Genomic DNA, 24,016 nt, shown 5'->3' with positions numbered 1-24,016 from the left:
GATATAGCCAATACCTTCAACCTGGTGATTGCCAAAAATTACAAGATGAGCCTTGAATCGTTGAATTTCTCCATTTGCATGATATTTGATTTTAATTTATATACCTATTTGCATCCAAGGGCTTTCTTGCCAGGGGCCAAGACTTCTATGACACAAGTTTGGTTAGCTTATAGAGCGTCTATTTTCTTCTGCATGGCATCTCTCCAAACAACATCTTTCATAACCTCATTAAAACTAGAAGGCTCATGCCCTACAGTTACTGCGGTAAGAAATATGCGATGTTGCACAGAAAATTTATCATAGTTTACAAAATGTACTATATACAATGTCAGAAAACACTGTATCCTTACCTTTTCATTTGAATAAGATCAATATATATACAATAGTTTTGGGCTAAAATTAAAATACATCACCGCAAGAAATTTGACTTTTTCCAACAAACAAAACTATAAGGAAAAGTAAAAAAACCGTCGGGAAAACCTTTTCCAATGGAATTTCGACTGTCGACATTATCGTTGAGAAAGTCTCGTCGGAAAAACCTTCTCCGACTCAAAAAAGCCTTGTCGTTGGGAAGATTTTGTGATGGTACAAGGATGGAGGAATTCTGCCGATGCTAAAAGGAACCGTCGATGTAGGCTATTTCTTCCAACGGTAAAAAATGTTTTCACCTTCAAGATAAGTAAGCTTATGCCGATTATTCTTTTTAGCATCGGGATATGTTTACTTATCCCGACACTTAATCGTCGAGAAAGATTATTTTAGCGTCGGAAAATGTTCATTTTAGCATTGAGAGAAGTTATCTTTATCGGAAAAAGTTAAAAATTCATGAAATTACACTTTTTCTTGACGTCTGTTCTGTCGGGATTATATATTTAGGCATCGGGAATATCTTTTTTTCGTTATTTACTAACTACTAAATCTTTTTTTTTTTACAAATATCATACCTGTTTGAATCGTACAAATATCAAATAAACTAAAATAAAACTGTTAAAATTAATTAGATATCTACAATATTAAATAATATCCACAAAACATGTTTAAATCTTATAAATTCATCAAATAAGCAACTACTAATAAGATTCGTCTTAAACATTACATAATATCCACAAATTTTAACCCCAAAAATAACATTACATAATATCCACAAATTACCTATAAAATACAATTCTACAACCTAACTTAACTCGTCGGGAGATTCATCTTCAACACAAATCTCGAGATACCTACAAATACAAATTTAAATAGTTTTAATGCTAAAATATACTATATACGAACATTAAAAAATTGAAATAAACCGACCCATATTTACATATTTCAATATCAAACTCAACATAGAACTTAAAGCTCAACTCAAACTTAAATATAGTTATACATTTACCCTTATACCATCTTTAATAACATTAACAAAATGAAATAAACCAACCCATATTTATACATTTTAATCTCAAGTTGAATATACCATATAACAATCTCAACATTACCTACTTTAACCCAACATAAGAACACAAACATATTCAACAGATGAAAGGCAAATAAGACTTCCAAATGACTCAGAGCTTGTCACAAGGGAAGAAGAAGCGCGACTTTACATCTAAAATAAACAATCTAAATAAGTAAAATATACACAAAATCACATCCAGGGTTGAAACTAAGTCGATGAATACAAAATCAGAAACAAATAAAATAAAATAGAAGTCGATATACCTCAAAAGATTGGGCAAAACAATGCTACTAAACCTGTGCAAGAAACATAGCGGTTGATGTTTTACAAATCAAAGATACACAATAGTTGTCAACTTTTCATTACAGATTTTACTAATACTATAAAATAAGAATAATTATCATTCATGAGAATTTGAGTGATCCATTTAATCATGAAATTTAAATTATTAGTGCTCATTGTGACCTTGCAGATTCTTTGGATACTGAAATTCTATGTTTTGTTGGAATCTCTTTATTGAAGAAGTTGGCTAAGAAAAAAAACAATGTTCTTGGCCCCCCCCATTGGACTTGCATTGTTTTTTGAATGGATGCTTTCATTCTGATTTCTAGCCTACTCTATTCCTTCTTCACCAAATCTGCATCCTGCCTTTGGTTAGGAACAATTTTCCAAAACAAAGAAGAATTTATGCTAGTGCCATTTGAGGTGCGTTTGAGTACCTATTCCTTCTTCACCCAATCATGTCATTATTGTTGTATCAAGTTTTTATATGTAGTGATACTTCTTTTGTTGTATCATCTCAATCATGTTATCTTCCTTCTTAGAGTTGAAATATTCACCAACGAAATGTTCAATTTGACACAAAATATGGTCGACACATCACATTTTTTAACATTAAATTTTGAATACATAACTTTTAGAATACTAAAGAATGGCTTTTAGACTAAATCCACTATCCAACAAATGTTCTTACGAAAATTGAACCAACATTTCATTAATTAACCTGAAATGAAATAATTGGTCCAAAATAAAATGAAAGAAAATTCTTAAGAGCGCTAACGAATGTGTTATATTGAAAAATCATATTTCAAAAACACTCAAACTCATTTGAGATGACAAATCTCCTCTTTTCATCCATTTTGGATTTTCCCACAAGTAGCTCGGTAGGTCGGTAAAAATCTATTGTGAACATAGAAAAATACCTTTCAACAGTGGCGACGTGAAGCAATAACGACAGCGACAATGGCATGAAACGGTGGCGACACTGACAGAGGTGTGAAGCGACAGCGGCAGTAGCAACGACAACAACGTGGGGGCATGAGTTCTACAAGTCTATAGAAGAAAGAAAGAAAGAAAATATTTTCTTTGGGAGGTGAATTAGGGTTTTAAATGATCATATCCCAACAGTAGTTTGAAAACCTGTCGGGAGAGACTTAAAAAAAATTATCAATGTATTTTAATAGCCCGACACTCTTCTCAATCGTCGGGATAATGACTTTTCTCTTGACGCCGATAACATAGCGTCGGAAGAGGCTTAACATTTTTTCTTCCCACCTCTTTTATGTCAATGGTCTAAGACACAGTGTCGAAAATATCTCTTTTTCCTGATGTCATTGGAACTACTATCGGGATATCTTATTTTTCCTGACGCCAAAAAATGTCAAAAAATATGGATTTTTCTGATACTTTTTTTAGCGTTGAAAAAATATTGGTTAGAAAAACCAAATGCCTTGTAGTGCATCCCAAAAGAATGAAATGGAAAAATATCTACAAATCATATTTAGAAAAATATTTACCAATCATATATGGAAATATATTCTCTAATATATGTGTTTAAAAAAAACGTAAGAAAAAGAATGAATAAAAAAATTAAGATCGTATTTAATAACTATTTGGTTATCAATATGGTAAATAAGAGAGAGGAAAAAATTGTAAAATAATTAATTGAAAGATAATGGGTCTATATAGATGAGAGAGAAATAATAAAAATACAAGGAGTAATTAATGAAAATATTCTGAAGCTCATAGAACAAGAAATGATAATGGAACTAACTAGAGTTTTAGAGATGAATGAGAAATAAAATGGATTTTAATATACCAATGAATGAAAACTTCCATTCTTATTATTTGATTCAAAAGCTTTTGAAGTAAATTTTACCTAGCTAAAAATAGTCCATGTTGAAAGGGTATGTGACTACGTGTAATGGAAAAAAATGGAGTCCCAATTTAATTTTACAGAATATTTAACTACAGAGGACATAAACTAGGGATTGTACATTCAAGTTAAGCATGCTGTAATATAGAAATTGAAAAGGATGAAATGGTTAAAGAATCACTTACCATTGAAGAACAAATCTCTTCACGTCCCTCTCCAATTCACGTACCGATCCTTCTCCCATGAACTCACAAACGCCCAAATGCACAACAATTTAAAAGGAGACATCACCACTTGGAAACCTTGGTATTCTTGAAGGGTAGAGAATCACTTAGAGTTTTGTGGACTTTAATATTTTAATTTTGGTAGGGAGAATTTTTTAGAGTGAATGCATTGAGGAAGTTCTCCAAGAGAGAGCGATTAATGGATACTAAAGATTTTGTGAGGAAGAAAAGATAACCACTTCCTCTCTCTCCATAATTTCCACGTTCAACAGGGGGTGGAGTTATTTATTATATATAATTACCAACTTAATGTATATATATATTAGTTTAATATTCTCACATTTAACCTATAGTATTTAATATGAATCACATTCATATTAATTTTAATCCACTGTATTTATATAAATCACATTCATATATTTAATATATGCATCATATTCAAATATTTATTCTCTCAAATAAAACTTTATATTATAGTGTATCATATATATCATATTAATTATATCTCATATAATTAATTTTATATTAGTTATATCTTATATAATTAATTCTCTCTATTAATTTGAACAATTTAAATTAATCCAAAATTAATCGATTCTCATTAATCCCAAATGAGCTAACGAGGGCCTTTATGGACCTATAAATTGAAGCTTCAATGATACTTGATTAATTAATTAAATTAACCAACTTCCATTAGTTGTCGGTCACTCCACTAAGAATGACAGTTGCACTCTTCACATTATAGATATATTTCTGTGTCCATTGAATATAACCAATCAACGGTGCGTTGACCCTTCATAAAATGCTCAAAGTACAACTGAAATTACCATTTTGCTTCTTAGTTACATCTAACTCCTTAAGTACCATTGATCCCTCTAATGAATAATAAATTATAGTCCAACGATAATTGAACACCTCTTGGACTAGGAGAGAGTGTGGCGCCACATTGTTTATGTCACATTCCCTCCCAGATTATACTTTTTAATCCAGAAGTGAATGTGACGGCAGTAGTTATCAACACTTTTGTGGCACTTACTGCCTAACTAACATCCTTAATCTGCTTAGATCCCTGGAATACATATATAACATTTTAAAAATAACCTTAGAACACTAGGGATCAACAATAACATAATTACATCATATTAACACATGCAGAGTTCAGTGGTCCCAATATATTTTACTAGTCCCTAATATGTGTAACACATATGTACAGACATTTACAGAGTAAACACCTAAAACTTCTCTCTAGACTTTGGATTTTTAACTGGAGTCCTTGAGTGGCAGAGCAGGATGACAGCTAACCTCTGGGGAGATAACCACTACCTAGGAAAAAAAAAACATTTGAAAGAATGAGCTACTCACCCAGTGAGTGACTTAATAAAAATATAAATCTCATGCTTAAACTGAAAGCTAGAAAACAGAATATTGGAACTAAAACATGCCAAGCAAACGCGTACATAAAACTTTTAAAACCATTGTATCTGAAAACATAGCTAAACTGATTCCGGTTGAGAGAGAACCCTCGTGGTTCAATCTCAACGTTAGATATCATGTTTAAGAGAGAACCCTTTTGTTCAATCTCTCAAACATAAGCCTGGGCTGGGGTGAAAACCCTTTTGTTCAACACCTTTTAGCCAATGCTAGGAAAGAACCCTTTTGTCAATCTTACTGAACCGATTAACTGTCATACGTGCACGTAGAACAAACTGGATCCTGACGTCAAGGATCATAACTGAGGTAGGGTACCACTGCTTATCACTGAACTAAATGAATTATTCTGATACCTTCTTTATGTACTTCAGTATCAGAATCATAACATAACTGAAACTAGGTAGTACAGCTCGGATACCTTCTCCTTGTACTTCAGTATTGAGTTGAAACTACCTGATAGGAAAACATTTTCATAAAACATGCTTACTGAAAGCTTGATCTCATAAATTATAGTTTTCACAAGAACATCATTTGCTAATGCATGCTTAACAACATTAAGAGCACATATGCTTTAAAACATAATACAAATACTTGTAACATAAACATGTCATAGAATCTCCTTTTTAAAACTACCAGGGTTTCAACCATTGTACCAAAGCATATTTCATAAACTTTGTAACTAGCATGCGTTTATAAACTTTAGAGAAATGCATTGCTTGGAACTTCTTGTAAAATAACCAACATAAAAGTAACTGTCAACAAAGCATGGATTATTAAAATATTTATAAACCATTTATAAATCATTTATAGTCACTCACAGCTCGTCGGGGCTCTTAAACGGTTTATATGCCTCTCTTAGCTCTTCTTGGCCTGAAAGGACATAATCCTCGATTAGATTCCTTAGAATTCTCAGCAAAAAGCTTCAAGTAGTTTACTTACTAATGAAACTTTCACCAACAAAACAACATTACTAGTAAGATGATCATTATGAGCGAGATCACCCTCATAAGCGAGATTTACCACTTCTAGCGAGATTTGTGACTTCTAGCGAGATTTGTGACTTTTCCAGCAAGATCTTCATCCTTAGTGAGATCCTTCTCTTCCTTAACTCACTCTTGCTCTCGCTCATTTTCTTATCTCTCGCTCGCTCTCACTCACTATGGTGAGCTGCTTGCTTAATCTTCCCAAGCAGCTGCCTGCTTACGCACCAATTCCCTATTCCAACTTTAAAAATTCATAACTCAAAATCCAGGACTCTTTTTAAGAAAATTCCTTCTATATACTTGTTTAGAATCGAGTTAATTTTTTCTTGCTTTCAAAATATCAACCAAAATTTCCTTGTAGTTTGTACTTGAGCTTCCAATCTTCACTCCGAGCTCTGATTAATCCAAGAATCTGCCTCTTCTACAAATTCTTTGCTTTTTGCTATTCTCCTCCGGCAAAACAACCTAAAAAACTAGATTCTCCCAGATTTTGAACGACATCGATCTCACTTAATTTTCTCAAGTCATTTTCCCTAACCGAGCTTCTGAAGTTCCTCTTCCTTTTATACTTCCATCCGCTTCCCCTATTCAAGGGTCAAACTGCCACCTCATCCAACACTTAGTGCTTCCGGCCAATTCCCATTATTGAGTTTCTTCAATTAATTTGTTTTTCCTTCCCTTCTTGCATAACCCATGTTAGGCCTTTGCCTCATAATATAAATTTAGCGTGCATCACATACTCCATCGTCTAACGCCTAGCGTCTATCATCTAGCACCCAACACCTATCATCTAGTGCCCAACGTCTATCGTCTAGCGTTTTTCGTGTAGCTCATAGTCTAGCGCTGATGCCGATCGTATAGTGTCGCTTACGCTATCGTCCAACGCGTAGCGCCATCGTTTAGTGCGATCCTTCGCATCGTCTAGCACATTGTTCAGCTCCGCGCAATTACTACATGATCGCTTACCACATTGCTTAGCTCTCCACACATTTACTATACGATCGCCCAGTGCCCGCCTACACGATTGCCTACTCATCGTGTAGTGCCATTCATTTACTAGATGATCGCTTACCCAATTGTATAGCACAGCTCATCTGCTACACGATCGTCTCACGCCTTTGCTCGCACACACTTGAGGCTTTCGTAAGCGTTATCAACGCATCATACCTTTCAACCCATCTGTTCATCCTTAGTACCAATGCATAATTTACCCTTGCCTTCAACACTTAACCTCTACAAGCCTTGATTGCTATACACGCAACCCTATGCGTCCACACTTCTCCATCAACACATGTCTACACTTTGCTTCCATACTTAGCAAATTTTCACTTATTGTATTATCTAAAACTCACCCTTGACTAAGTATTTCTAACACTTAGAATTTTCTTCCTCCATCGGCCTACCTTCTTTACCTCATTTCATAATTTTACTTAACACGCTTGTTACTTACTTATGTAGGAAAAATGGAGTATGGGGTTTACAGTTTAAGCCCTGGAATTAACCTTTAAGGGAGCAATTTCTCTACTTATTCTAACACTAAAGAATAAGTGAATTCTTTCTTGTATAGCTGCGTTCCCAGCTCCCCATCAGACAAATTCTCAAAATGGTAGATATATTGAGTGGGCAAAAATGACCATTCTTATCCATACAAATCAAAGGACCGTATTCATAGGAATGAGTTCACAACTCACTCAGGATTTAGGTCAAGTCACCTATGGTCATCCTGGTGAAATGTAAGTCTCTTCTAGCAACGGTGTTATATAGAGAGACTATTCATTTCGTGGTCTGGTCTTATACAAACTCTTTGTATAGAATACCTCCGCTCACATGTCTCCACATGAATGATCAAGATTAGATCATTTGTAGTACTTTATAAAAATTGTAACAACTATAAAACGGGATGTATTCGTAGAGTTACCATGATAAGGTACCCAACCTTATCCATATACTACAGACCATTTAGGTTATCACTTAAACATGATCCATTTGCATGTGTCCACATAAATGTTTAAGTTACAGAAGATAACCTTGGATATTAGTTTATAGGTTTTTGTGGGTTAATGCAACTAAATATTGAATAAAATACTCTTATTTTATTAGATAAATAAAATGTTTGTACAATACAATTACAAACTACAAAACTACGAGATTTAGGGCATCAACCCCAACACATGTAAACTATTTAAGTATTCTAATTATGATTTTTCATATGATATTGAGTTGCCATAAAATAAAGAGGATCTCACAGTCTAAAGTCAAGACACAACCAAAGAAATTAAGAGATCAAGAATTAAAAAAAAAAAAAAACCAACTACAAAGAAAAGACATAATAGAATTAAGGAAAAAGATCCCAAAGAATCTGCTTGAGTGCCCTCAATATAAGCCTGAAACTACTGAGAACAATACAAAGAACCTTAGATTGCACAACCTTGTTGGAGTTAGCATGCAATTAGCGGAAGAAAACGGGATCTCAAGCACTTTAATTCCATCATTTTTAGCATAGAAACATGTATGTTCATAACAAGAAAATAGGATTTTTGAGATATACCTTTGTTGAACTCTTCAATCCTTGAAATCTAGCACGAAATTCCTCTCCAAAGAGTTGTAAACCACCACTTGATCTCCCCCTATTACTCTCTAGAACCTTAGATTGGATTGTAGGATCCAAAATGAGATAGAAATTAGGGAATTTTGAGAAGAAATTTTCTGGTTTTTAGCTAAAGAGTGAAAAACATCTTCTTCAGCCTTATTTCTGCAAAATTAGCCATGCAACACTTTAAAACTAACTTAAATCTATTGATTTTTTTATTTAATTCAAGCATGCATTCAGAATGCATACAAGATTGACACCATCAACTTGTGGATTAAGTGGGAATTTAGTGTCTAATGTGGGATAAACCCACTAAGTTGAAAATTTGATTTTAAGATCAATTTTTCAAATTTTAATTTAAAATTCCAAAAATTAAATTAACACAAATGAATTTTCATAAAATTCAAAATTCAAAATAAAATTAATTCAAACAACTAATTTTTAAATAAAATTTATTTATTTAATTAAAATAATTCAATATCCAATATTAAATTATTAATACACCAATTCCACAAACATGAATATTCATGTAGTTAATATTTAAATCAAATTTAAATATTATCCAATTCTCTAATTTCATTTAATTCTATAATTAAATGTGTGATTATATTGTATATAATTACTGATTTCCTTAATTCTATTTTGAACGCTTCAAATTCTCTCACCCCTCTATTCTAAGGTTTAGTCCGTTTGTGAGCTAGTAGAGGACCTAATGGACCTACAGATCATGGGCTCCAATGATCTGAGATTAATTAGCTAAACTCTTTATCCTAATTAACCAACATTCGTTAACTATCGGGTCACTCTACTAAAGCCTAATAGTTGCACTCCCCTCACTGTAAATATATTTCTGTCCACTTGATATAACCATAATCAGTAAGTCAACCCTTCACAGGTTGTTTGTAATAACGGTTGGGTCAAAAGCTGTTCTACCCCCGAGATTACATCTTGTTCTTTAAGTCCCACTGATCCTCTAATGAACAATTGGTTTTTGATCCAATCACCAAACCAAGTCCCTCTTGGGCCAATGAGAGGGTGGGGCCCTTTCTTCAAGACTTAGAGCCAACACTTAAGGGAACAACCTCTCTATAATCCCTAAAAGTGGGTAGGAGTGAATTCCGTCTTGCACCCTATGTCCCTAGATATCTACCTGATCTTACCCCTGAAATGAGAGGCTTATTGTGTTGAAATTAATGTCCTAAATCTCGTAGTGTCCTATAATTTGTAATTATATTGTACAAACATTTTATTTATGTAATAAAATATGTGATGTTTTATTTCCAAATTAGTTGCATTAACCACAAACCAATAAAGTAACATCCAAGGTTATCTTATAGCTTAAACATGTATGTAGAGACATATAGGTGGATCATGTTTAAGTGATAACCTAAATGGTCTGTAGTAGATGGATAAGGCTGGATACCTTATCCTGGTGACACTACGAGTATGACCCGCATTGTAGGTGTTACAATTGTTGTAAAGTGCTACAAATGATCTGATCCTGATCATTCATGTGGAGACTGAAGAATCTCTTACCGAAGAGTTCTATGAGCGCGTTCGGATCGCTCCAATTTCACCGTGACCGAAATACACAGTATATATTCAAACGCATAGTTATGCAAGCAACTAGTCAATTAACGGCATGCTTTGAACAAAAAATACAAAGGAGAGAGTTCACATACCAGTTGAAGACGGTTTTCAAACTTCGGAACTCAATGCAGCGGATGACCTCTACCCAATCAACCAACGGCCAACAGAAGTGCTGACTACAACAGCACGAACAACCGCACAAACACGAACGCCGCGGGGACGATACCACCAGAAAAGAGCCCCAGGTATTCTCGGAGTGAGAACCCAAAGCGTGGTCTTTGGTGAATTTGGTAGAGGAAGGAGGAAGAACAGATCGTGTAGGTGATAAACAAGTGAGATGGAAAAAGACGCTATCGTATAGCAAGATGCTTATCGTTTAGAAAACAGTACACGATCGTGTAGATTTTACTGAACCATCATTTAGAAAATAGAAGGCGATCGTTTAGCAAACACAACACACTATACGATCGTTTAGGAAAGCTACCGATCGTTAGGACTTAGTGTGCAATCGTTTAGGCGCTAGGTAGACGATTGTTTAAGCGCAGAGTGACTATCGTATAGGCCCTCAAGATTAAGCGATCGATTACGATTTTAGACCAACGCGCTCTTTGATCTTTTTTCAGACGATCGATTCAAAATTAAACAAATTTTATTTTAATTCATCAGTTACAATAACCGACGCTTTTCCCATTAACGCACGTCCGCACGTGATTTTAGGTTAATTATCATATAATTAACCAATTAAAATATTAATAAATATAATCATATTATATTTTTTAACCTATAGTTTGATATCACATATCTACTATAGTAATTTATCCTCTACTTGATATAAATCATATTTATATCTAATTTCCTCCATAATAATGTATCTCATACATTTAGCCAATTGTATCATATATCATTAACTTATTCAATTATATCATATACAATCGAACTTCCTCTTGTCAATTTGAACATTTCAAATTAACCCAAACACTGATTCTCGACTTTATCCAAGCTACCCAATGACCTAATGGACCTGTGGCTCGAAGCTCCAATGGTCCGTGAATAGTTGACTAAACTCTTTAGCCACGAGATCTACCATCCGTTAACTGTCAGACATTCCACTAAAGACCAACCGCTGAACTCTTCTTACCACAGATATATTTCTGTGTCCATCGGATATAACCAATCATGAGTACAATGACCCTTCACAGATGCTCATAAGTACAGTTGGGCTAAATTATCGTTTTGCCCCTATAGTTACATCTCACTCCTTAAGTACCACTGATTCCTCTAATGAACAATACAACATAGTCCAATTATGTGTGAACACCTCTTGAGCTAAGAGAAAGTGTGTGGTGCCACATCGTTCAAGCCCTGGAATCAGCCTTAAGGGAGCTATCTATCTACTTACCTCTGCCTCGGGGAAGGAATGAATTCCATCTTGTGTAGCTGAGTTCCCAGCTCTCAAATCAGACGAATCCCCAAAATGGTTGACTTGAATCGGCGACCTGGCCAGTGGCACCCATATAAATCGAAGGACCACCCTCAATGGCAGGAGTTCCTAACTAACTCAGGATTGAGGTAATGTCACCTATGGTCACCTAGTGAAGTGAAGTCTCTGTCATGAACGGTGTTATATAATGAGACATTAACACTTCGTAGTCAAGTCTTATACAAACTCTTTGTATAGGACGCCCCCACTTGCATGTCTCCAACACGAATGATCAGGATCAGATCATCTGTGACAAGTCACAACACTTGTGACTATTCCACAAAGTGGGCCGCATCCATAGCGTTACCAGGATAAGGTTTCCCTCCTATATCCATATACTACAGACCATTTTGGTTATCATTCAAGACATGATCCACTTGTATGTCACCGCATACATGGTTGAGTCACATACAGATAATCAGGAATTTTATATCTATTGGTTTGTGGTAAAGCAAATAAAACAAGCAACTGAGCAAAATACAAGATGTGAAGTAAATATCATATATTATACAACACAAGTATTCGTACAAACTGTTTACAAACTACAGGACACGAGACTTTAGGGCATCAACCCTAACAGAGACATGTGAGTTGAGATATTCTATATAAAAGAGTATGTATAAGACTAGACCACGAAATATTTAGTCTCATTATATAGTGCCGTTCATAATAGATACTTTCATTTCACCAGAATGACCATAGGTAACATGACCTGAATCCTAATTGAGTTGTGAACTCCAGCCTATGAAGGCGGTCATTTGATTTATATATAGAGACTAGTCATCTCGTGATCCGGTCTTATACAAAATCTTTGTATAGGACACCCCCGCTCGCCTGTCTCCATATGAATGGTTAGGATCTACCATCTGTAGTAGTTCACAATACTTGCAAACCTCTATAAAGTGGGTCGTATCTGTAGTGTCACCAGGATTAGGTATCCCTCCTTAATCCTTATACTACATACCTATTTAGGTTATCACTTTAGGCATGATCCACTTGTATATCTCATATACATGCTTAAGTTGACATACAATAACCATGAAGCTTTGTTTATTGGATATGAGTAAATACCAAATAAAATAACTCTTACTTTATTCATAACAATATGTACAGATTACAAACTACGAGACTCTGGGAGAATTAGGACATCAATCCCAACACTTATGGCTTAAATGATTACCCGTACTAATATGAAAAATTCAATTAAGCTCTGTATCCCAATGAGTGATCCTGTGAGAACACACTCCCCAAAAGAGCATGTCACTCTAGAAAGCTTAGCTAAAAAGGCGGTCAAAGAATAAATGGTCTTTAGTCTCAAGCTGAATAGAATAGATGGTGCACAGAATACAAACATTAGAAACATTAAAACAACCATCTGCAGATAGGATCATAGGTCTGTCATCGTTTTCAGATAACAAGCCTAACAATGAAAGAATGTTTAGGAATACTACCTCTAAACCAAAACAAGGTTAGACCAAGTCACCACACTATGCCTAGGCCACAAGGACTCCTAGACACTAGCGACTAGAAATGCTACTGACTGAAAAGGGAGCTACAACACAAAATTCTCCTTTTCAACTTCGGCAATTATCAATTGAACTTGCTTGAAGAGACTAGCCAGCTCTCTAGAGTTAGAAGGCTAGTTCCAAGTCTTACTAGTGCAGATAAAATCACCAACCTTAGGATGGAGGAAACTCTTCACATCCAATATAATTGTACTTTTAAACCACTGTAGAATAGGATCCCTTTTTAATCAAAAGTCAAACCAAATCAAACATTGACGATCGACTCCAATAGATATTAAACCAAGGGTTGAAAATGGTCTCAAATATGAAAAGTAGCCCGGCAACACCAAAACGAGATTCTAGAGGACCTAACTGCCCAAATACTACGATTATACAAGTTGTAGGCCTCCACCTAGGCAAGCTGAAAAGAACTTAAATGAATCAGAATAAGTCATAACAACTTCATGATAGCAACAATGCATTATAAGAAGAAAATGGCGGATACTAAGACCAACCTCACAACATAGAAAGCAAACATCCGACCAAGCAACCTTTGGTTCCTAGAACACTAGTGAGTAGAAATGCTACTTAGTGACAAGGGAACTAGAACACACAATTTTCCTTTTCAACTTCGACAATTATCGATTGAACTTGCTCGAAGGGTCTAGCCAGCTCTCTAAAGTTAGAAGGTTAGTTCCAAATTTTACTAGTGCAAATGAAATCACCAACCTTAACACAGAGGAAACTATTCACGTCCAATATCATTGCAATTTTAAACTACTATAGAATAGGATCCCTTTCCAACCAAAAGTCAAACCAAATTGAACATTGACGACCAACTCCAATAGATATTGAACCAAGGGTTGCAAATGGTCTCAAATATGAAGAGTAGCCCGCCAACACCAAAACAATATTCTAAAGGAGCTAATTGCCCAAAAATTACGATAGTACTGTGGGCCTCCACCTAGGCGAGCCGCAAAGAACTTAAATGAATCAGAATAAGCCATAACAACTTCATGATAGAAACAACGCATACTAAGAAGAAATATGACATACTAAGAGCACACTCACAATATTGAAAGCAAATATCCGACCAAGCAACTTTTACCTCACCAACATTATCCAACTTTCCTTTCAAGAGATAAGAGCAAAGTACACAATCTAGGTCTTGAACAACTTTCACAAGTAAAACAAACACACTATTCTATTTATAGAATAGGTTTAGAACGACTTTATTATATATATATTTTAAAAAAACTAAGATTTACCAATACCATTTTAGAAGTTGAACTTAAAATTTTGGAAAAGATATCTTTTTAGTTTTTAAATTTTAGGTCTAAATTCTATATGATCCATATTATATAAAACTGAAAATCGAATCGAGCTAAACCGACCAAACCAAAACACACAATGAATCCAAAGCAAGGGTCCAACAAAGACGCATGAAAGGGTCCAAACAAACCAAGTCCTTGCGGCGGGGCAGAAGAAAGACACAGGCAGCCGCGTGCAAAGGGGCAGCATCCACACGCTGAACAAACAAACGCAAAACCCCAATTCGCAGCCACACAAATCAAAGAACAAAATCAAACTCCAAAATCCAAAATAATTGGGATTATCCCACGAAAGGCTCAAAACAATCCACGCATCGACAAATCTTTTTCCAAAACTCCAAAATCTCCAATGGGTCGCACCCATTTTTCTTCTCCGAGAAGCACACTGCAACCGGAGAACACTCACAAGTAGATGTTCAGACTGAATGTGTACTGCAGCAGTTGCTGCTCTCTGATTCGCAATAGCAAAGATGTAAGGACCTCTTTTCGATTTCAATTGAGGCCAAATCGGAGGCTGAATCCACGGGTTTTGGCCAAGGCCTTGAAGGATGATCAAACTGATGGCGGCGGCGGCAGATTTTCCGGCCAGAAATGGGACCCTGGCTTGGAAATTGAAGTCCCCTTTGAACAACGCCCGGTAAGATACCTTTCTATAATTTATTCATCATTCAATTTCTTGTTCTCTCTCTTTTTATATTTCCATTAGCATATTCATTATTCTTTCGAATTTTGGAGACATGAAACATCGTTCTAAACTCCTAAGCATTTCTTTTAAGAAACATTTGAGTAGGGTAAGAGTGAGATAAGAAATATGGATATGGGATACGGACACGACTACCCGACATGTTTATTTATAATGGAAGAAAATTTAAAGTAAATAGACTTAAAAATTAATTTTATGTATTTTACACTCAAAATTAAATATTATTGTCATATACGTGTCTTTTTAATATACTCAACGAGTATAAGTATTTGATACATGTTGATCAAGTGGCAGACTGTTGTCCAACATGTATTGGGACTAGGCAAACTGAAATGTCCGGACTTGTTAGACAGTGAAGAACCAAAAGTAGCTTAAAACCACTAGTTTAAAAGCAGACTGGGTTCTCTGTGGTAATTAATAATATTCAAAGCTTGAAAAAAGAAGTAGTTTTCGTTTCTTATTTTTATATTATGGTAGTTGCAAGTCTAGCCTAATAGGAATTAAATACTACAAAAGCAATAGCTAAAATAATCAATATAACTTGTTTATTTTGATCTAGCATAAGCATGACTATCCATTTTTGTTATCAATTAAAATAATAGACATTATTAAAGCAAATAAGTGATGAATGGCTTTTAAAAAGAGTACTATATTTTAACATTTATAATTTTTTAATAGCAAACTGCATAAATGCAATTATAGTTTAGCGACATCCTTTCATTCTTTTTTATTCTCAAAATCGGGCTAAGATCTAGGAAATTGTTTGTAAAAGTTGAAATCCTTAAAATGAAAAAAAAAAGAAGAAAAAGATGGATCCAAAACTAAAAGACGAGGTGTCTCAAAATCATGATGATGAAAAATAGTTTAATGTGTAATTGGCAGAATGCGGTTGTGTTACATATGCGCATGTGAGTGACAATCCCATTAAATAAATAAATAAATAAAAATTAATCGTTTTACTTTTGGTTTAGTTTCCATTTGATCCTTTCGTACCAATGATAGTTTGGTTAAACCTCCTAAGTCATCATAAATTGTGTTTTGCCTAGTTGAAAAATCCATCTATTTCCTTCTCCTTTTTACTCTTTCCTAATTCTTAATATAAGCCAAATTTAGAACACTACTTTGTTGTGTTAAAAAAATGAATCAATGTATTGTGGTAATGACAGGGATGATTTTATGAAGTGCTACTAAATGAGAAGGGCTAAACTGAAAATTTTAAATTATAGAGACCAAATAGAAACTACAACCAAATTATAGAGATCAAATTGAAACTAAGCATAAGTCTCAAAACCTTTAAAATCAAAGGAACCAAATTCAATCCCATTGACTTATGATGCATAATATTTGTGAGAATGCAGGTGAATGAATACTCATCTCTAAAAGACTCGGTATTGTATTCATGGGGTGAGCTGGGAGCAGGGCCTTTCTTTCTTCGCCTTGGAGGGCTTTGGCTAGGAAGCTTCATAGTCTTGGGAATCCCCGTTGCTGCTGCAAGCTTCAATCCTTCACGGGTACCTTACAAACTAATAGTACTGAATTTGAAAAAAGCTCTTAATTTAGGTTCTATTTGGTAACCATTTTATTTTTGGCTTTTGGTTTTTGAAATTAGCCTATTTTCTCTCAATTTCTTACTATGATTTGCATTTTTCTTAAGCACAAGAGTTGAGTTATTAGCCAAATTCTAAAAACAAAAACAAGTTTTTAAACTTTTACTTTTTTAACTTTTCAAAAATTTGCTTAGTTTTTTTTTAAAATATTGGTAAAAAGTAGATAACAAAACAAGAAATTTAAAGGTGAAAGGAGTGTTTATAGGCTTAATTTTTCAAAAACAAAAAACAAAAAACTAAATGGTTACCAAACGGGGTCTTAACGACCCAACTTTAATATCTATGCTTACCCTTTTCTTTGTTTCAGGAACCTCTGCGATTTGTGCTTGCTGCTGGAATTGGAACTCTTCTCCTCGTTTCCTTGATTGTCTTGAGAATATATCTGGCAAGTTTCTTTACTATCCATTATTATAGTTCTGGCTTAGGTGAAGGCATCTAAATTGAACTAGCCATGGAAGTGGAGGTTAAGAATATGTATAAAAGGGTGTCTGAATTGTCTTTTCGAATATTTAATTTTAAAAACGAGTCATTTTAGCAAGCTTTGTAGTATTTGACAACCACTCAAAATAACTTTTTAAAAAATGATTTTTAGATAAGTTCACCGTCATTGCTTAGGTGAAGTGAAGACATTTGAATTAAACTAGCAATGGAAATTGAGGTTAAAAATATGTCTAAAAGATAAAATAGTGTGTTTGGATTGACTTTTCAAGTGTTTAATTTTGAAAATGAGTCATTTTAGCAAAACTTGTAGTATTTGACAACCACTCAAAATGTCTTAATAAAACACGAATTTAGGATAAGTTTATAGTTATGGTGAAGCCATCTGAATTGAACTAGCAATGGAGATGAAGGTTAAGAATATGTAGTATGTATAAAAGATGAAAATGGTGCGTTTGGATTGACTTCTCACGTGATAAATTTTGAAAATAAGTCATCTTAGCTAAATTTATAGCATTTGGCGGACTCAAAGTGTCTTTTGAAAAAATGAGTTTGGGATAAGTTTGTAGGGGTAGAAAGTGTTATAGCCCCATTAAGGAGCACTCTTCAAAATTTTGATAGTCATTGGTAAGATGTTTCAAAGTAATTTTGAAATTTCTAGACCATTGAAGACACTCTTAATCACTGCTGCTTTTAGAGAAATCACTTCGTGTTCCATGGGAAGTATTTCACTTAAAAGTACCTTTCCAAAATTAACTCTCTACTCACTGCAACTATGCCTGGCCTATCTGCATTAGCTTTGAGATTTAACAAAATGTTAGAACTTTTTGCAACGTCATTTCCTTATCGCCTTATATAATGATCCATTTGTTGTGGCTTGTCTTAATTTTCGACTCTACAAATAAAGAAAATGTGTTAAAAGAGTATGCATAAAGAATTAAACGTGTTATAACTTATTAGCTTAAACTTTGAAGATTAGTTAATTTTAAGCATAGATGGGTTTGTGGTTTCAGGGTTGGAGTTATGTGGGAGATAGGCTGTTATCAGCAGTTATACCTTACGAAGAGAGCGGATGGTATGATGGCCAAATGTGGGTCAAACCACCCGAGGTAAATTATTAACATACTTTGATTTTCTTCTCGTAACTTATCATCATGTTAAAACCGGTTTAAATCGCTGTAATGTTATTTTCTCTCCATTTCCATTAGAAAGTGCATTTTCAGGGAATTGTTAAGAATATGCTAAATCTATATTTATAATTTACCATACTTTTGTTGGTAACGATAATTTAACCTTCTTTTGTTGGTTGTAGGTTCTGGCTCGTGATAGATTGTTAGGATCTTACAAGGTATTTTCCAATACCAATCTAATCAATCTTAGAGAAAATTCATTCTAATATGAAACACCATTTAAATTTTCATTTAACTAAAGATTGAAAAAAAAAAAAAAAAAAAACAGGTTAAACCGGTGATCAACATGCTCAAACAAACACTAGTTGGAACAGGGATTGTTCTTGTCTCAGCTGTATTATTGTTCATATTTGCTACACCAGTAGAGGATTTTGTTCAGACCAGATTTTCCTCAAACCAAAACTTATCATCCAACGTTAATCCAGATTCAGACATCAACAAAAAATACAACTTAAGGTAATGCTATGAGATTATGGATTGAGGGAAGTTCTTTCCATGTGTTCTCCTTTGTAACTTAGAGTTTATGTCTTTAGAAAGGAGCAGTTGCTTCAGTTACCGGTTGAGGTCATGGCCGATGATGAGCTTGCAGCGGCAGCGGCCGAAGCAGCCGACGGTAGACCGGTCTACTGTAGAGATCGGTATTACCGAGCGTTAGCTGGGGGACAATACTGCAAATGGGAGGACTTGATCAAGTAAATACAAAGCTGGGGAAGTAATGTTGATAAAACAACTTAGTTTCTGTTCCAAGTAAAATCACAATCCTGCGAAAGAATTTTATCATTCTACATAATTCGCCAATTATGTAAGTCTTATTTTTTGTTATTTGTTATAATGTTCATAAGTTTTGGTTATTTAAGTTGAAGGAAAGAGAAGTACTATTCAAGAAGCGAGCTTCGGTTTACCTTAAGCTGAATAGAATGGATGGTTGATATACAATATAAAAAATACCTTTTGACTTTGCCATCTATTTAGAAAAAATCACTTTCTTTTTAAAGCTGTAATATTACCCTTCCTTAACCTTTCCTAAACATTCGTCGTTTCAGGTAGTTTTCGTCCAATATTCTCAGTCACATCATATTAAGTCTCAATTTTTGTAGAACATTCCATTTTTAGAAGAGTATAAAGGGTTGTTTGAGGGCATTGAGTTGGAGTTGAGTTTATGTGTTCGTAGAGTTCATCAACTTGGGTATAATATTCATTTGAGATAAAATATTGGACCTCCAAATATTGAGTTGGGTTTTGACCCCATCTCATAGCAACCCATATCCTTGTGTCAAACAACTCCTAAGTATTTTCTAAGGCTTTCTACACTAATAGCCTAACTAAATATGTTAAATTACAAGAATGTCTTAAATCCACAATTTTTTTTCATGAATAGCCTTGGAGTTACGATATTACATAAGATTAAGTTCATTCCATGCTTGTAACAAATCTATCTACTTCACCTTCTAGATCAGTTCCAAATAGGGTGTTCCACCCTCAGCTTAAATACCACACAAAACTGTCCTTAGACAAAGATCCCTTATAGATACATTTGTTACAAATTTTTATCTTTTGATCGAAATCAATTTAATCTTATTAAATTGAATTAAAAGATTAAACTTATTTCTAATCATATTAGAAATTTTTATTAAACAGAGGTCTAATGTGAATTTAATTTTAAACTCTTTTTTTTTTTTTAAAAAAAAACACTATGTTAGCATGCAACTCTTTGCTATATATTTTAATTTTAATTTTATTTAACTTGTAACTATTATAAAGATTAAATGAAATAATTAAAACTTAATCATGCATCTCCTTTTTCATTAGATTACATATATAACAATTATATACTATGGTAATGAAAAAAAAATTAACATACATCCATATATCTAAACTATATATTATAGCATTAATAATATAAATGATGCTTGAAAATGTTATTTATGCATGCGTTCATATATAATGACGATTATGTTATATGATACATGAGCATACTTAATATATCATGCAACTTTCTAATATAACATTTATATTAAAATTGATGCATGATCAAATATATATCCGATGGTGGAATTTTTTATATGACATATATTAAATTAAAATAACCATATATCACATGCATAATTAAAAGCATCAATTTAGATCGGGATTGGCTTCCTAAACCATTAATTAAATTAATATAACAATTATATTAATTTAAATAATCAAAAAGTAAATAAAATACTAAATTATTACAATTAATATTTAAAACCAAGGGAAAAACTGTGGTTGGATTGCCTAGAACTCAAACCGTCGATTGAATTGTTGGAACATGTGCGCACTCCTCACGTTCGGAGCGTAATGATGTTGGTAGCAACTTCGTTACACTGGCCTTTGGGTAGCTGTAGCGTAATGCTACGTTGCCTGCAGCGTCGCGACGCTCCGCACAACGTTGCAACGCTGGGACTGTGGCGTAATGATGTTACACTCTCTGGCTTGCAACGTAAGGCGAGCGTAATTACGCTACAGCCTTACACTCTAAGCTAGTGTAGTGCCATTTTTCGCCTGATCAGCCAAAAATCTCCAATTTTGCTTAGTTTTCCACCAAATTGAATCTGGAAAAATATCATGAACGACCCAGACTTTTAATTACAGACTCTATATCAAATAAACATACCCAAAACAATGGGCCCTTTACATATCAAATAAAAGATGAACGATATAATTCTAAAAAACCAATCCTGAAAACATGCAAACGTGCAAACCACATCCAACATACATCTACGTAGAAACGTAATCCCACCAATACTCTGAAGAATGTTCGAAAATCAAAATTAGGACTCAATCGCAGGCTCTGATACCAATTGAAATGATACACAAATACCCATTGTGGAAGCGATTATGTCCCGATTCTAAATTTACAGAACATAAGGAAAACACAAATGATGGAAACAAAATTTACATAACATAATAAGCATGTTTTTTTTTATATATAGAAATTAAAGAGGAATAAGAGATACGAAGACCCTTGGAGACTAATCTCTTCATGGTTCCTCTGAATCTCGAACACAATGGACTCTTCGATCAAGAACATCCAAAAAACACAACAACAAAAACTCAAACAATTGGACACCACCATGCAGAGACCTTGGCATTCTCGGAAGGTAGAGAATCATGAGAGTTTGTGAGTTTCAAGATTAATTTGGAATGGGATGAATGTTCTTGATTTGAGAGAGAGCAAAGGATCTCATCACAACACAAAAAAAATCTACTCATTTTTATGTTATATGAGAGTGTAAAAAGAAGATGAAAAGCCATCCTTTTTTGTCTTCCACACATTAATAAATAGAAAATAATGGGAGGATGAAGTTATCAAATAACTCCCTCTCTAATATAACATATAACCTATAGTTTATATTATATCACATATAATATAACCTATAATTTAATATTTTCTCACTTAACCCATGATATTAAATGTGAATCAAATTCATATTAATATTTGAATCATACTTAAATACTTATTATTCTCTCATATAAAACTTTATATATAATGTATCATATACATTATATTATCTATATCTCATATAAATTATACATTAGTTATATCTTATTTAATTAATTCCCTTTATTAATTTGAATAATTCAAATTAATCCAAATTAATTCGATTCTCATTAATCCCAATTGAGCTAACGAGGGAATCTTATGGACCTATAGATTGATGCTCCAATGGTACTTGATTAATTAATCAAACTCTTTAATTAAATTAATCAACTTTCATTAACTGACGGTCATTCCATTGAAGACTTTGCATTATCGATATATTTCTGTGTCCATTGGATATAACTAATCAACAGTGTATTGACCATTCACAAATTATTGGTAACTACAACTAGGCCAAAATTAATGTTTTCCCCTATAGTTACATCTAACTCCTTAAGTATCATTATTCCCTCTAATGAACATAAGTTATAGTTCAACTATAACCGAACCCCTCTCAAGTCAGGAGAGGGCGTGGCATCACATTGTTCAAATCTCGGAATCAGTCCTTAAAAGAGCAATTTCTTTACTCACCCTAGGAATAGGGAATGGGTGAATTTCTTTTTATGAAGCTACATTCTCAGCTTCCGAATTAGATGAATCCTCAAAATGATAGACATATTGAGTTGTTGAAACTGGTCACTCTCACCCATACAAATCAAATGGCCGCCTTCATAGGCAGGAGTTTACAACTCACTTCAGGATTCAAGTCAAGTCACTTATAGTCATCCTGATGAAATGTAAGTCTCTACTAACAACTGTGTTATATAGAAAGACTATTCATTTCGTGGTCCGGTCTTATACAAACTCTTTGTATAGAATACTTCTGCTCGCATGTCTCCACATGAATGATCAAGATCAACTATAAAGTGGATCGTATTCGTAGTGTCACAAGGATAAAGTATCCAACCTTATCCATCTACTACAGACCATTTAGATTATCACTTAAACATGATCTACCTATATGTTTTTATATACATGTTTAAGTTACACAAGATAACCCTGGATCTTAGTTTATTGTATTTGTGGATTAATGCAACTAAATGTCAAATAAAATACCTCTTATTTTATTAGATAAATAAAGTGTTTATACAATACAATTACAAACTACAAAACCACGAGATTTAGGGCATCAACTCCAACATAAGTAACTTTGAAGTTTGTGTGGAATGTATTAAGGGAAAATAGACAAACATAAGAAAATTAGGTGCCAACAAATGCTCAGACGTCTTAGAAATGATACATACAGATATTTGTGGCCCATTCTATAGGCTTCTTGGAATGGACAATAATACTTTATTATGTTCATAGACGACTATTCAAAATATGGGTACCTATATTTAATATATGAGAAGTCTCAATCTTTGGACATTTTCAAGTCTTTCAAAGTTGAACTTGAACTTGAACTTGGAAAGAAATTAAGGCTGTCAAGTCTGATCGTGGTGATGAATACTACGATAGTTATGATGAGCAACGTCCAGGACCCTTTGCTAAATATCTAGAGGAATGTGGAATCGTCCCACAATACAATATGCTAGGGAAACCCAACATGAATGATGTGGCGGAAAGGCAAAATAGAACAGTTAAGGATATGGTAAGAAGTATGATTAGTCATTCTTCTTTATTAAAATCTCTCTAGGGTGAGGCACTAAAGACTGCAACATATATCCTCAATAGGGTATCTAGTAAAATGGTAGCAAAAACCTCCTATAAATTGTAGACAGAAAAGAAGTCTAGTATTAGACATCTTCACATATGGGGTTGTCCAGCTGAGGCTAGGCCTTATATGCCTAACGAAAGAAAATTGGACTCAAGAACTACTAGTTGCTATTTTGTTGGTATTTTG

At 33.9% G+C, this 24,016-nt stretch overlaps 1 protein-coding gene across 1 annotated transcript; it reads left to right on the top strand.

Moving 5' to 3' along the window:
- The first annotated feature begins 14,907 nt into the window (after window positions 1-14,907).
- On the top strand, window positions 14,908-19,646 carry LOC120087565 (protein CONSERVED IN THE GREEN LINEAGE AND DIATOMS 27, chloroplastic). The gene is made up of 7 exons (XM_039044370.1): window positions 14,908-15,367; window positions 16,792-16,944; window positions 17,348-17,425; window positions 18,492-18,587; window positions 18,791-18,826; window positions 18,937-19,124; window positions 19,202-19,646. The coding sequence occupies exons 1-7, from the start codon at window positions 15,143-15,145 to the stop codon at window positions 19,362-19,364; spliced, it is 939 nt and encodes a 312-aa protein (XP_038900298.1). The 5' UTR covers window positions 14,908-15,142; the 3' UTR covers window positions 19,365-19,646.
- Window positions 19,647-24,016: the final 4,370 nt, after the last annotated feature.

This window comes from Benincasa hispida, chromosome 10, assembly GCF_009727055.1.
Source record: "Benincasa hispida cultivar B227 chromosome 10, ASM972705v1, whole genome shotgun sequence".
NCBI lineage: Eukaryota > Viridiplantae > Streptophyta > Magnoliopsida > Cucurbitales > Cucurbitaceae > Benincasa > Benincasa hispida.
Note: the sequence above shows the minus strand (reverse complement) of the source record. Positions and strands in the feature narration are given on the sequence as shown.